Below are 12,883 nucleotides of genomic sequence, written 5' to 3'. Positions count from 1 at the left end.
CCTGCCCTGTCCCCAGCTGGCTTTCTGTTTTGTGTCTGTTTTCCCACCACCATCCCGGGAAACAGGGAAGAAGAAGCCTAAGTGTGGAGAACCTGAGCCATCAGAACAATCTCCCACATGCATGATGCTTCGCACACTTGTCATGGGCTGAAAATAACACATTTGGAGGCGAAGCTGAAGGATTCTGTTTTCCTCTCCCAAAGGTTTATGGGAGAGACGCTCATCAATAAAAGAGGGCTATGACGTAGAACACTCCAAACTTCTGGGTGGTCTCCACTGTGCGGGTCAGCCCCCTTCACTCTTAAGCTGTCTTCCTGGGACAGGCTGGGGACAAGAGGGTGAGGCTGTGGCGGGGCTAGCAGGAGGCTTGAGCTCAAGAAGGGTGACACCAGTCCCTGCCATCTGGGAAGATGATTCTACACACATGGGTTATCGAAGAATCCGTACGCAGCAGAGAACTCTTTACCATAGCGAATTTCATGAAACTTACTTTAGAATGTGATTTAGTGCCTTGCTCACGGGTGACCGAGGGACAGGGTCAGGCTTAGCAAAACTGTGAGGTTGGCAGAGAGATTCTTTGGGGCCCTCGCAGCCCCTATGCTAAGTGCTGGTTTTCTTGTGGGTGTCCCTCTGACACTCCATCAGTCTTGAGCTGGCTGTCAAATAATTCTTGAAAAAAATGTGTACCGGTTAAAGTGTTAGCTAAAAGAGTATGATTTTTAAAAGAGGTTATTTGAAGTGGAACTTGAAGGGAAGAAAAAGGCCAGAATTGGAGCTTCACTGGAGATGGATATTTTAAGCGGCAGCCGTAGCTAGTGTTCTCTCTCTCTTTTAATCTTCCTAATTTCACCTATTTCTGCAGCAGGTTTTATACATATGTATTATATCTGACATGTCTATAAATAATATCTTGTATAGTATAGTCACGTGGTACAACCCATCTCCAGAACTTTGTCATCTTGCAAAACCGAAATTCTACACCCACTAAACAAGAACCTCCTGTTTCCCCCCTCCCCTGACCCCTGGACACCTCCATTCTACTTTCTGCATCTTTGAATTTGACTACTGTAGAGACCTCATTTAACTGGAATCATGCAGAAATTGTCCTTTTATGACTGGCTTGTTTCACTTAGCGCCATGTCCTAAAGGTTCTCTCAATGGCAGGTGTCAGACTTCCTTCCTCTGTAAGGCTGGCTCATGTTTCACTGCATGTATATAACACCTTTTGTCTCTCTGTTCATGTGTTGACGGACACTTGGCTTGCCATACCCAGCTTTTAATGCATACGTTATAGCGATTTCTTGCTCCTAAAAATTCGATGTCTCCGAACAACCAGTGTGTGCATGTTAATATATTGCTGTGAACCCTGTATTATTTCCTGCTCATTAAGTACTGTTACTGAACAAAATGTGCACGGATTGGAATCCCTTGGTGAGTGGGACATGATCACAGGGAAAGTGGGCCTAGGCCGATTTAATGTTTTTGAGATTTTTCCATGTTTATTGCAAGGGAATGAAAATGTTTTAGTAACAGCTGACCCAAAGTCCCTTTAATTATTACGGAAGTGAGCTCACATTTCTTCTGAGGCCTGTGCCTTTGTCCTTCGGGGCTCAGCACAGGGCTGGGACATAGCAGGCACACAATGGATCTTTGTGGAACCAAGCAAAACCGTTCCTTATATCCCCAACGGGCTGCTCACCTGGCTGCTTGTCCTGTTTGTTTCAGGAGCCCACAGACAGCCTTGAGGATAGCCTCCTTTCTTCCAGACCAGAGTTTATTATAGGTCCTGAAGGTGAGGAGGAGGAGAATCCAGCAACCAAGCATGGGGAGAACCCAGGCGATTGCACCGAGCCCACGGAACATGTTGGTAGGTGAACTCTGCCATTTCTCAGCACTGTTCTAATGTTCAGAACTCTGGTTTTTTAGATTACTGTCGACTTGGGCAAGTTCAGGCTTAGCTTCTCTAGTGGAGACGGTGCAAATGAACCATTTCCCCTCAGATCATGAAGCGAACAGATCCAGCCTGTGCTTGTAGCAGAGCAGAGGTCACTGAGCTGCTTTCTGGCCGCACATGCTTCATATCAACAGAACCCACACGTTAGCAGCACCTTCCTACTCACGGTGCGGTAGGTCCTCGTGGAGAAGTAGCTATGAACCAAGGTGGGATGACTGAGTGGAGGGTGCTGGCACTCTCGACAGCCTCTCAGGGCATTTGACCAAGGCAGAGTGTTCTGGGATAGAGCCGATGGAACCTGAGCTCATGCGGCTTCTGTGCCCCAGGGGCTTGACCAGGTCCCTGGACAGGCTTACTGTGTACAGTTGCACACTTTTTTGCTCTGAGGCTTGTTGGCTTCACTCAGAGCTAGGGGAAGGATGGCTTCTTTCTAGTTTGCTTGCAGCTATGTGTGCGCTAATCGGGGACTGCAAAATGGCAGGCAGGCTTGGAATCATACTCTAGCTCTTCGTGGTCTGAAGGAGTTTGGGGAGTTTCACATATGACCCCGTGTGCCTTTGGGAGAGCTTGATTTCTAGATCTGCACTGTGTCACTTTGGGAATTTGTACAGCACCTGGAGTAAATGTGACTCGTTTTTTATCTTCCGGCTTCCACTACCCTGAACCAGGCGGCCCACCCCCAGAACCAAAGTTTGGGAATCATGGGCTTTCCGTCATTCCTTCAGTGAACAGCAAACACTGTTAAATGACTATTGTGTGGGTCTGTTACAGCCCTGGGGTGTCTCATTCAGACCAAGGTCTGAGTAAGACATTAGTCTCATTAGTATGAAATGCTTGGTCGGAACTAACTGCTTCTGCATGAATCGTACGCGTGATCAGCTGAGTATGAATAAACCGGATCACTCTGTTTAGAACCGTTGAAACCTAGAAATTGAAAGAACACCTGAGATGACCTACTTCATTGGTTCTCAGCATGTCCTTGGAGTGCTGCACACTCTGTGTTGTTTCCTTTGGACCTTCCTTATTTGGGGTGGCAAATGGCGGGAAGACAGGGGCAAGTCCTAATGAGCAGCCCGGGCGCCCACGCTGCTTCACCCCGAGTGTGCTGACCTGCTCTCTTTCATACGTTGGGGCTCTAAGTGAGTTTCTTTAAACAAAATCGTCTATAGAAAAGAACCGGGAAACCTGCTGATCTAATTCAGCCTTCTCACTTTGCGGATGAGGAAAATACCCCCCAGGTGGATGAAACGTGCCCATGGTCGTGCAGCTTTAGTCGTCATTCCTAATTTGCGCTTTAGGCTTACGTGCGGCCCTGATGGAGCACCAGGATCGTAGGAGGATTTGAAACACAGAATGAATGAGCTCCACCCACCACCCCCAATTCTGGGTATATCTGGGGCAGAGATCTGGGAATTGGAAATCCAGATATTGAACAACTGGCTCGTGGCAGCATTGAGACTAGAACCAGGGTGTCCTGGTTTAGTTAGAATCAATGACTTCCTGAGACCCGGGCCTAGGGCTTGTTTCTGTCACGCATTAATGCCTAAAGGAAGCAAGGATGTCACTTAGGATCCAATGACCTGTACTCTTTATATACAAATATATCTTTTAAACCTAAGATGGCACACAAATCAATTAACTGCCACTTTTATTTACTCATAAGATTTTATAGGAACAGTGGTTAAAATTAAGCAATTTCTTCTTACGAATGACTCTTTTCCTTGCTTCAACATTTGCTCTGTTTGTCTCCCTCACACACTACTTCGGCCTCTGGTCTATTTTCCTGCTTTTATTCCCTGCTGTCTTGCAGGTCGAGTTATAAATGGTCTCCTCAGGAAAGCCTCCCTTAATTTTCCTCCAAGATGAGTCTTCTCTGCTGCTCTGAGCCCAGTCCTGCTTCTGCTCCGCGGGCCTTCAGGCCATGGTCTTGAGCTCCTCTGGCAGAGCAGACGTGTTCTATCAACACATGTCTGTGATCCCTCCTTCCTTGCAGACTATTTCCTGTTTCTGCGTTTTGTGGCCTGGTGCCTCTTTCTTTATAGCTGTCAGATATGTCCTCCACTAAAAATACTTCTAAAACTCTCGCACTAGAAAAAATAGATTCAAGGACCAGTAACAAGTATTTAAAATACACGAAAGCAGAAGATCATCAATGAACTATTTAGTATATACTCCAAGAGAGTTTGACTCCCGTTGTCTCTGGTTCCAGGGATTGCCAAAACTTAGAACGGTGATTTGAAAACATTTTACACTAGTGTCTAATTCTGGCTAACTTGTGAATTCTTTTCTCTAGCGTACCTCAGGTACCATATATTGCCATCCCACCTGTAGGGGCAAAGGTATTAGAGAGACTCACAAGAAGATTAAAACCATGAGTAGTTGTTCTGATCTGAATGTGCCTAACTTCTTTCAGACACTCCCTTTGGCATGAGTCCATGGGATAAATTCCTCCTTAGGTGTTAATACAACTTGAATACCTCTCTTTAATACCTTCTTATCTCCCTTTCAATAAGGAAGGAGTACCTAGCCAGGCACCAGACCCCTCCAGGTGGCAGCAGAACTCACTGCCCACGGGAGCATAAGCCCAGGCTGGGGTTGCTTCAGGGAGCCAAGGACATCTGAATATATATGGTGGGCTACATGGAAGCTGAGAACCATGAATCTAGAAGGTTTCCTGCTCTGGCATCATAGAAGGGATAGGTGCCACCTTGGAGAGCAAATCAGAACATTATACAAAATACCTTTGAATATATTACATATTTATTTTCAGTCCTCTTTGTTTTATGGTCTTGATCAGGTCATGAGTGGTAGGGAAAAGGAGGAGCTATGCTAACCTTCATGTAATTTTTTCTTCCCAGCAATAAAGAATGACACTGAGAGAAAGTTTTGCTACCAACAGCTTCCAGTAACTTTGAGACTAATATACACCATTTTCCAGGTATATTTTTGAGATATTTAAGTGTTTGGTGTGGTGGCATTGCTATTTTAGATAACCCAGTAGTAACCATGTGGTTCTTTGCATAGGAAATGGCAAAGTTTGAAGAGCCAGACATTCTTTTTAATATGCTCAGTTGCCTGAAGATTCTCTGTCTACATGGGGAGTGTTTATACATTGCTAGAAAAGACCACCCTCAGTTTTTAGCCCACATTCAGGATCACATGTTGATTGCAAGGTATGTCTTCCTAGCAGCTTTTTGTTGTTGTTGTTGTTGTTTATACTTTAGGCTTTAGCTGTGAAAATCAAAGTTAGGACAAGACTTACCAACTCATTTGGGCCATTTCTCTTAGCCAGGACAGCCTAGTTGCCTATGAGAATAGCTTTTATTTCTTTTACTGAGTCTAATGTTTAAGTTATATCAACAGGAGGAACGGTAACTTTCTTTGCTAGACACTGTAGAAATAGAAGAGGCAAAATAAGGATTATTGGGTCATCAGTTGTTGGGTGGCTTAAGAGTATAGTGTCCCCTGGAAAAATGTCAACAGGTACTTAATCACTGTTTACGTAATATGATCTAGTATAATATTAATACCAAATACTTACTCGATTCCTTACTTGAAATAGCACTGCTAATAGACATAAAAAATCTCTCCACATATTGTCTGATACAGTATTTTTAGAGACCGCTGAAGCATTTTGAGAAAAATAATAAAATATTGCCCTGGATTTAAATAGAGTTTTTCTTCCTGAGCAGAAAATAACTGAAAATAACTGTTAGGAGTCTTCCTGGGAGTAAGTCACAAAAATATTATCCTCATTTAAATGTATCAGAATGAGGTGATGAGAAGAAAGAAGAGGTTGACTTAGGTTAACTTGGTGACAAAACCGACGCGAGGCTCTGTCTTTTCACTCATTTTGTTCCTTTGTTCATTCATGCATTCAACAGGCATTATTGGGGGCTTGCTATATATGTTATTATTCTAGGCACTTTGGGAATTTGCAATCGAGTTTGGAAGGGGGTGAGTGCTATTTATACTGAAGACAACCACGTAATTTATTCTTCACATTATCTACTTTTGAGAGTGAAGAAGGGGTGATCGTCATAATAACATCAATCAATTAGTATGATGTAGACCAAGATTTTGGACAAACTAAGATACTTGGTCATCCTGTGTATACGTGAGTCACTGTCAATCCAAGGGATGTGTGATGGATGACTGTTTTATATCGTTTGGAGGTGGGAGAGGTCATTTCTAGATGACTAGAGACGGTCTCAGGGGCAGATACCATTTGGATGGACATTGAGAGAATGATAAAATTTTAACAGGGGGAGATTTGAGATGGGCAGGACATTTTGTTGAAAGTGAGAATGTCAAGAGTAAAGATGGCAGAGTTAGAAGGAAGGGACAAGAAGTGAGCAGGGCATACTTAGGTGCTACCAAGGTTTTATTTTTTGCTGCATGGGATGATCTTAAGGGAGTAATGGAAAATGAAGGTGGGGAAATAGGTTGGGACCCAAGTGTGAAGGGCCTCGAAGATAGGGACTTCACTTCATGATGTTTGGAGATCTATGGAAGATCTTAAAACAATAAACAGGGTCAGAGTTGTACTTTAATAGCATGAGTATGAAGAAAGAGAGACACTTAGGGACCACCCACACTTAAGGGAGCACAAAGAGCATGTTGCAAGGACTTCGGGAATGTTAAGATGTAGCACAGAACTTTCTTCTGAAAAGTTTAATAGAAAAGGAGGGACAGATCAGATATTTAGAGGGGAAAAGGAGTGGATGTTATGGATTTTTAAGATATAGATCTGAAAATATTTATGGTCAGTGCAAAAGATTAGAGGAAAGGGAGTAGCTGGTAGAGCCAAGTCCTGGAAGCCAAAAATATGTGATCAAGAACAAAGGGGGGGCAGAGTGGAAGAGAAGAGGGATGTTATTTTCTTTGAAAGGAGATATATTTTGAGGAAAAGAGAAATAAAGTGTCAAGGGGAGCTCATTACTGAACCTTAAGAGTAGCGCATCCTGATGTCTTTCCCCGAGAGGGAGGGGGATAGAGATTCGGTTGAGAGCTCAAGGAACACAGAAAAAAGTATGGAATAGCTCATGGAGGAAAACAGTAGGGTGTCAACAAGAAGTAATCGAAGAATGGTCAGCTTCAGCATCAAGCTGAATTTAGCACCAGTTTGTGGTGGACCAAGTTAGTAGGAGTTAGTAGGACCAAGTTAGTTCTGGGGTCTGGGAGTGGATGAGACAAGGGGGCATTGGGGGTTTATTCAGGAGTAGGGATTTGTGATTTGATTATGGTGGCAGTCAGGGGGATGAGGAATTTTGGAGTGAGGAAATGGTTGACTCTGAGATCCAGTCTAAGATGGGAGGCAAATGATATCAGAAGAAGATTGATGTTTGGGAGAAGAGTATGGAAAAGAGGGAAAAGAATTCTTTTTTTTTTTTTTTTAAGATTTTTTGTTTATTTATTTGACAGGGATAGAGACAGCCAGCGAGAGAGGGAACACAGGCAGGGGGAGTGGGAGAGGAAGAAACAGGCTCCTAGCAGAGGAGCCTGATGTGGGGCTCGATCCCATAACGCTGGGATCACGCCCCGAGCCGAAGGCAGACGCTTAACCGCTGTGCCACCCAGGCGCCCCCGAGGGAAAAGAATTCTTAGTCAGGATTAGGAATATCTTGGGTAGGGACACTGTTCAACCCAGTACAGAAGCATAGAATGGGAAAAGTGGAGAGTCTCCAGAAGTTTTCTTATGATAAAATGGGACTTGTACAGGTGGAATGGGAGGAGCTGGTGGAAGGGTAGACCTGGCTGACCTGGATGTGGGGAAGAGTAGGACTGATCTGAGCATATGGATGAGAAAGTCCAGGCAAAAGCCATGAAGGAGTAGGGTTGGGAGATAGGCAGAAGTTCTGTTCATTCAGTGGGAGTAGGACTACTAAGTAGGCCAACTTTTGTTGTTAAAGCACCCTCTACAGGGGGCACCAGGGTGGCTCAGTTGGTTAAGTGTCCGACTCTTGCTTTTGGCTCAGGTCATAATCTCATCTGGGTCTTGAGATCAAGCCCTGCATTGGGCAGCGCATTGAGCATGGAGCCTGCTTGAGATTCTCTCTCTCTGTCCCTCTGCCCCTCCTCCCTGCTCTCTAACTAAATAAACAAACAAACAAATAAAGGCAGACTCTATAGGACATTTACCCAGGCCAAATGGATTGCTGGTGCTGTGGGATCTCTGCCTTAACCTTTGGGCTACATAGCCCAGGTTTTTCCTCAAAGTACCACCCTGACACAAAAGCCATGATGAACAGTGAAGTGATCTGGGGAAGGACACTATCTTCCTGATTTCAAACAAGGCTGCCCTAGAGAATTGGGAAAGCCATGTGGGACTGGTGAATTCCAGGCTTTTTTGTTGCTGGGATGGTTTTCTAGCAGTACTGCATATGGTTAGCTTCCTTCAATTACCTTGATCAGCCTGGGTTTTGGGTTCACTCATACAATAAGGAAGGGGAGGACCTTGACTGATAGCCCTGCTAGTTGGTAGAGAGGCTGTTCTTAATAGAAATAGAGTTGTTCTTTGCTAGAATAAAGAGGAAAGGCTGCCGGGCAGGCAAAATCAACAGAGCTCTCCAGATATTCACTAGAAGAAAATTTTTAAAAAATCACTTTTCACCCCATCATCTTAACAAAACTAGATCAAATTTGTATATTTTTAAGTCATCGCTCATTTATATACCTGAATTTCTAATATATAATTTTTATTTCTTATGTTAAAATGTAGTATTAAGTGGTGTTTTTCTGTGTTGTTACCTAAAAGTAATTTCTTTAAAAAAAAAATGAACAGAACAGAGATTTAGGAAAGCTTTGTCAGAGGATTTTAGTCTTGCGGATGGGTGTAACTTCACCAAAATCATCCCTACCAGCTGCCTGTTAATGACATTTCCCATAAACTGAGATAATTGTGTTTGTTTTCTAGAAAGGTTATCATAACTGTAACCACTTTGCTTCTTGCTTCCTTAGCCTGTGGAGAGTCGTCAAATCTGAGTTCTCCCAATTATCTTCATTGGCAGTTCCTCTGCTTCTCCATGCTTTGTCACTTCCTCATGGTGCTGACATCTTCTGGACAATCATAAATGGCAATTTCAACAGCAAAGACTGGAAGATGAGGTTTGAAGCAGGTACCTCTGTATTAGCTTAAAAATTCTCTGGGGGGTGTCACAAGGTAAACCAGATGTCCAGTCATGACGTCTCTTGTTGACCCTCCTCTCTTTAAATTTTCTTTTAAAGATTTTATTTATTTACGTATTTAGAGAGAGAGAGAGGGAGAGCTCACGCACAAGTGGGGCGATGGGGGAGGGAGAGAGAGAGAATCTCAAGCAGATTCTGCACTGAGTGCAGAGCCTGATGATGTAGGGCTTGATCTCATGACCCTGAGATCATGAACTGAGCCAAAATCAAGAGTGGGGCACTCAATAGACTGAGCCACCCAGGTGCCCCTCGTCCTTTCTTTTTAAAGAGTACTGTCTTCCTTGCTAGTGTTCTTTGGTCGTTCTACTTAACTGAGCTTTCTTTATAATAGTATTTTGCAGAGTCATCCTCAGGTAGGGTGACCCTGTTCAGGTTTGCCTAGGATACTCCTAGTTTATGCCTGTTGTCCAGGTATATTTACTACTTGTGTGCTTGTTTACACTCAAATGGATCCTGGCTTGAATGATAAGTTATACAGTCTACATGATACATGGTATTATGTAGTCGATATAATATATAATACAACATGATACAATAGGTTACTTGTATCAAAGTAACTGGGAATGTTCTTTAAACACACAGATGGCTGGGACCCATCCCTAGACCTACTGAATTAGAATCTTAGGGGGTAAAGCCAGGAATGTACATTTTTAACAAGGTCTCCAAGTAATTCAGTGAAGTTTGAGAATCTCTGCTGTTAGAATCTTCCACTGAAGCATCAGGGATCAAGTCTAGGGCAGTGATGGGTATGATTTCCTGGTACTTAGAATGGCAAGTTCTCGGAGGAACACGGTAAGGAGGGAACTTGGACGTGTTCTTTTAGCCTCATGTCGGCTGCCTTCACCATCACCCCAATCTGCTAGGACTCCCATTCTCGGGAGCAGCAAGCAGGGCCCGCATGCCATTGTGTGCCTTATCAGAATGGTTCCATGTGTTTCAATGTCTCCAAAATTTGACAAAGAAATGGAAGTTCCATTAGGTGAATTAACTATTACACACTCGCTAATATCTGGCCACATCACAGAGGTCTTACTTCTTAATGCCCGGCGAACGCCTGGGGCTGTTTGATGGGATAACATCTGATGTTTTAGAGAATTAGAGTAACATTTCCTAGCCCCGGGCCACCTGGTGTTTGCAACATTTTACAGGTATTTAAATACAAATAAAGCAGATAAATATTTATGCTCTTCCGGTCCAATTTAAGAAGTAGATTATTCTGAATTGCAGCTCTGATTATGTCGCTTTTCTATTCAAAAAAGCATAGAGACTAAAGTAATAAAGTTCAGAGTCCTTACACTGACAGTCAAAGCCTCTCCCGGTCTAACTGCGAGTACTTGCAGCCTCATTTCCTGCTCTTCTTTCTGATATTCTGTCACAACTTCCCCGTTGCTTCCCGCTTCCTTCAACCTTGTCTTGGCCACTCTGCTCTCCATCTGAAATCCTCTTCTCTTCAAGGTCCATTCACATGCCACCTCTATCGATTTTTAGTTACACCTCCTTAGTGGGGTCTATAGCTCTTTAGATTACGTTTCAGTTATTGTCACACCTGTCTTATTTCTTTAGTCAACTTGACTTTTAAGCCAAGACTTGGGGATGATTCATATATTAGTGCGCGTAGGCTGCTCAGGTTGTAACAGAATACCATAGGTTGGGGGGCTTAAACAACAGACATTCATTTTCTCACAGTTCTGGATGATGGGAAGTCCAAGATCAAGGTGCCGAGAACATATGGTTCTTTAGTGAGGGCTCTCTTCCTGTCTTGTAGATGACTGCCTCCTCTCTGTGTCCCCACATGGCAGAGAGAGAATTAGAGAGCTCTGGTTCCCTTCCTCTTAAGGATACAAATCCCATCGTGGGGGCCCTATCCTCATGACTTCACTTATCTCCCAAAGGCCCCACCTCTGAATGCCATCACATTGAGGGTTAAGACGTCAGCATACGGTATTTGGTGTGCGTGTGGGGGGAGAGGAGCACAAACACTGAGTTCATAACAATTCGTTTTTCCAGTTACTTCCATACTCCTTCATGTATCTAGGACAGTTTCTTAGTTTTATATATATATATTATATATATATTATAAAATATTATATTTATATGTAATATAAAATATAATATATAATACACATATAATATATATAATAAATATATATAATATATAATATGCATAAATATATTTTTAAGTATATATTTTAAGTATATATACAAATTATTTTTAAGTATATATTTTTAAAATAAGTGAATTGGTGAATTTACTGAATAAATGTTATATGTGCTAAGCACTATGGGACCAATAAAAAGAAGTATAAGAGCAGATTCCTGCTCTCAAGAAGCTACTAATTTAATTGATGAAACCAAATATAAACACGTAGGAGGTTAAGAAACTAAAGATATAATTCAAGACCACAAAAGAAGATACGTCATACAGCTGTATGTGGGCACACAAATACCCTACGTAAATAAACAGGGTGTAAATGAACAGTAGTTTTGCAGGAGTTCATGGGACCGAAAGGCCACTCTATGTCAGAGTAGACTTTTACAGAGCAGGTAGAATTTCAGCAGCAGGTTCTTTAAGGATGGTAGAACACCAATAAGCAGAGAGGAACAGAAAGAATATTCTAGGCTACTGAAATAGCTTAAGCGATGTACTGAAATGCTTTATTTTCATGGCACTATATTACTTCACTAGCTCCTTTAACTTTTTATAAAGCCATATATTAAGAGTACCTGGAATCATTTAACACAGATTTGCAGAATAATTACAAATCCATCTCTGGCTGACTTATGGAGTTGGGGGGGGTGGGTGAAATAGGTGATGGGAATTAATGAGCACACCTACCATGATGAGCACTGAGCAATGTATGGAATTGTTGAATCACTATATTATACACCTGAATCTAATATAACACTGCATGTTAACTATACTGGAATTAAAATAAAAGCTTTATTAGGACACCTAGGTGGCTCGGTCAGTTAAACATCTGCTTTCAGCTCAGGTGATAATCCCGGAGTTGGGCTCCTGGCTCAGCAGGGAGTCTGCTTCTTCCTCTGCCCCTCCCCCTGCTTGTGGTCTTTCTCTCTCACTCACTCTCTGTCAAATAAATAAAATATTTTTTAAAAATTTAATTATGGGGTGAGTGGGTGGCTCAGTCAGTTAAGCATCTGCTTTTGGCTCAGGTCATGATCTCAGGGTCCTGGGATTGAGCCCCACATTGGGCTACGTGCTTGGTGGGGAGTCTGCTTCTCTCTCTCTCTTTCTGTACCCCTTCCCATGCTTGTGCTCTCTCTCTCAAATAAATAAATAAATAAAATCTTTAATAATTTAATTAAAAAAAGAAATCTATCAAGTAAGCATGCATCTATTGCATATAAAAAATATATGGCTTCTATAGCCCTAGGAAGTCTGTTTGTTGTCACTTCATATCATGACATAGTACGAGTGCAGTAGGGGGTCCAGAATCTAAAGCCAGGTCTGGTGGGCACCTCCTGTCTCCTGTGTGGTCTGCAGAAGGGCCTGTGGTTGGACAGAGAAGTGAGCATGGAGGCATTTTGAATAGTTTGAAGTATAGTTTGAATTAAGCAATGAGGAAGACCATAAAAAAAAAAAAAAAAAGAAAAAGAAAGGACAACCCACAGTTAAATCAAGGCTGCCCAGCAGAAAAGTACTGCACTAGGTGGAAACAGTCTCTGTTGCACCTATGAAAAGGAACATTCAAGAAGGTGGCATTAGAATTTCCTTTTGGT

General features: G+C 42.6%; 1 protein-coding gene across 2 annotated transcripts in view; it reads left to right on the top strand.

Moving 5' to 3' along the window:
- Positions 1 to 12,883, top strand: part of UNC79 (unc-79 homolog, NALCN channel complex subunit) — a 185,738-nt gene that overhangs the window by 77,754 nt on the left and 95,101 nt on the right. For both annotated transcript variants that reach the window (XM_040641500.1, XM_040641499.1), the window contains exons 17-20: positions 1,726 to 1,867; positions 4,813 to 4,892; positions 4,979 to 5,127; positions 8,915 to 9,072. In XM_040641500.1, coding sequence (XP_040497434.1) covers positions 1,726 to 1,867; positions 4,813 to 4,892; positions 4,979 to 5,127; positions 8,915 to 9,072 — 529 coding nt within the window. The remainder of the gene's footprint in view (positions 1 to 1,725; positions 1,868 to 4,812; positions 4,893 to 4,978; positions 5,128 to 8,914; positions 9,073 to 12,883) is intronic.

The sequence above is a fragment of the Ursus maritimus genome, unplaced genomic scaffold, assembly GCF_017311325.1.
Source record: "Ursus maritimus isolate PB19 unplaced genomic scaffold, ASM1731132v1 scaffold_25, whole genome shotgun sequence".
NCBI classification, from domain to species: domain Eukaryota; kingdom Metazoa; phylum Chordata; class Mammalia; order Carnivora; family Ursidae; genus Ursus; species Ursus maritimus.
This window is presented reverse-complemented; position numbering and strand designations above follow the sequence as displayed.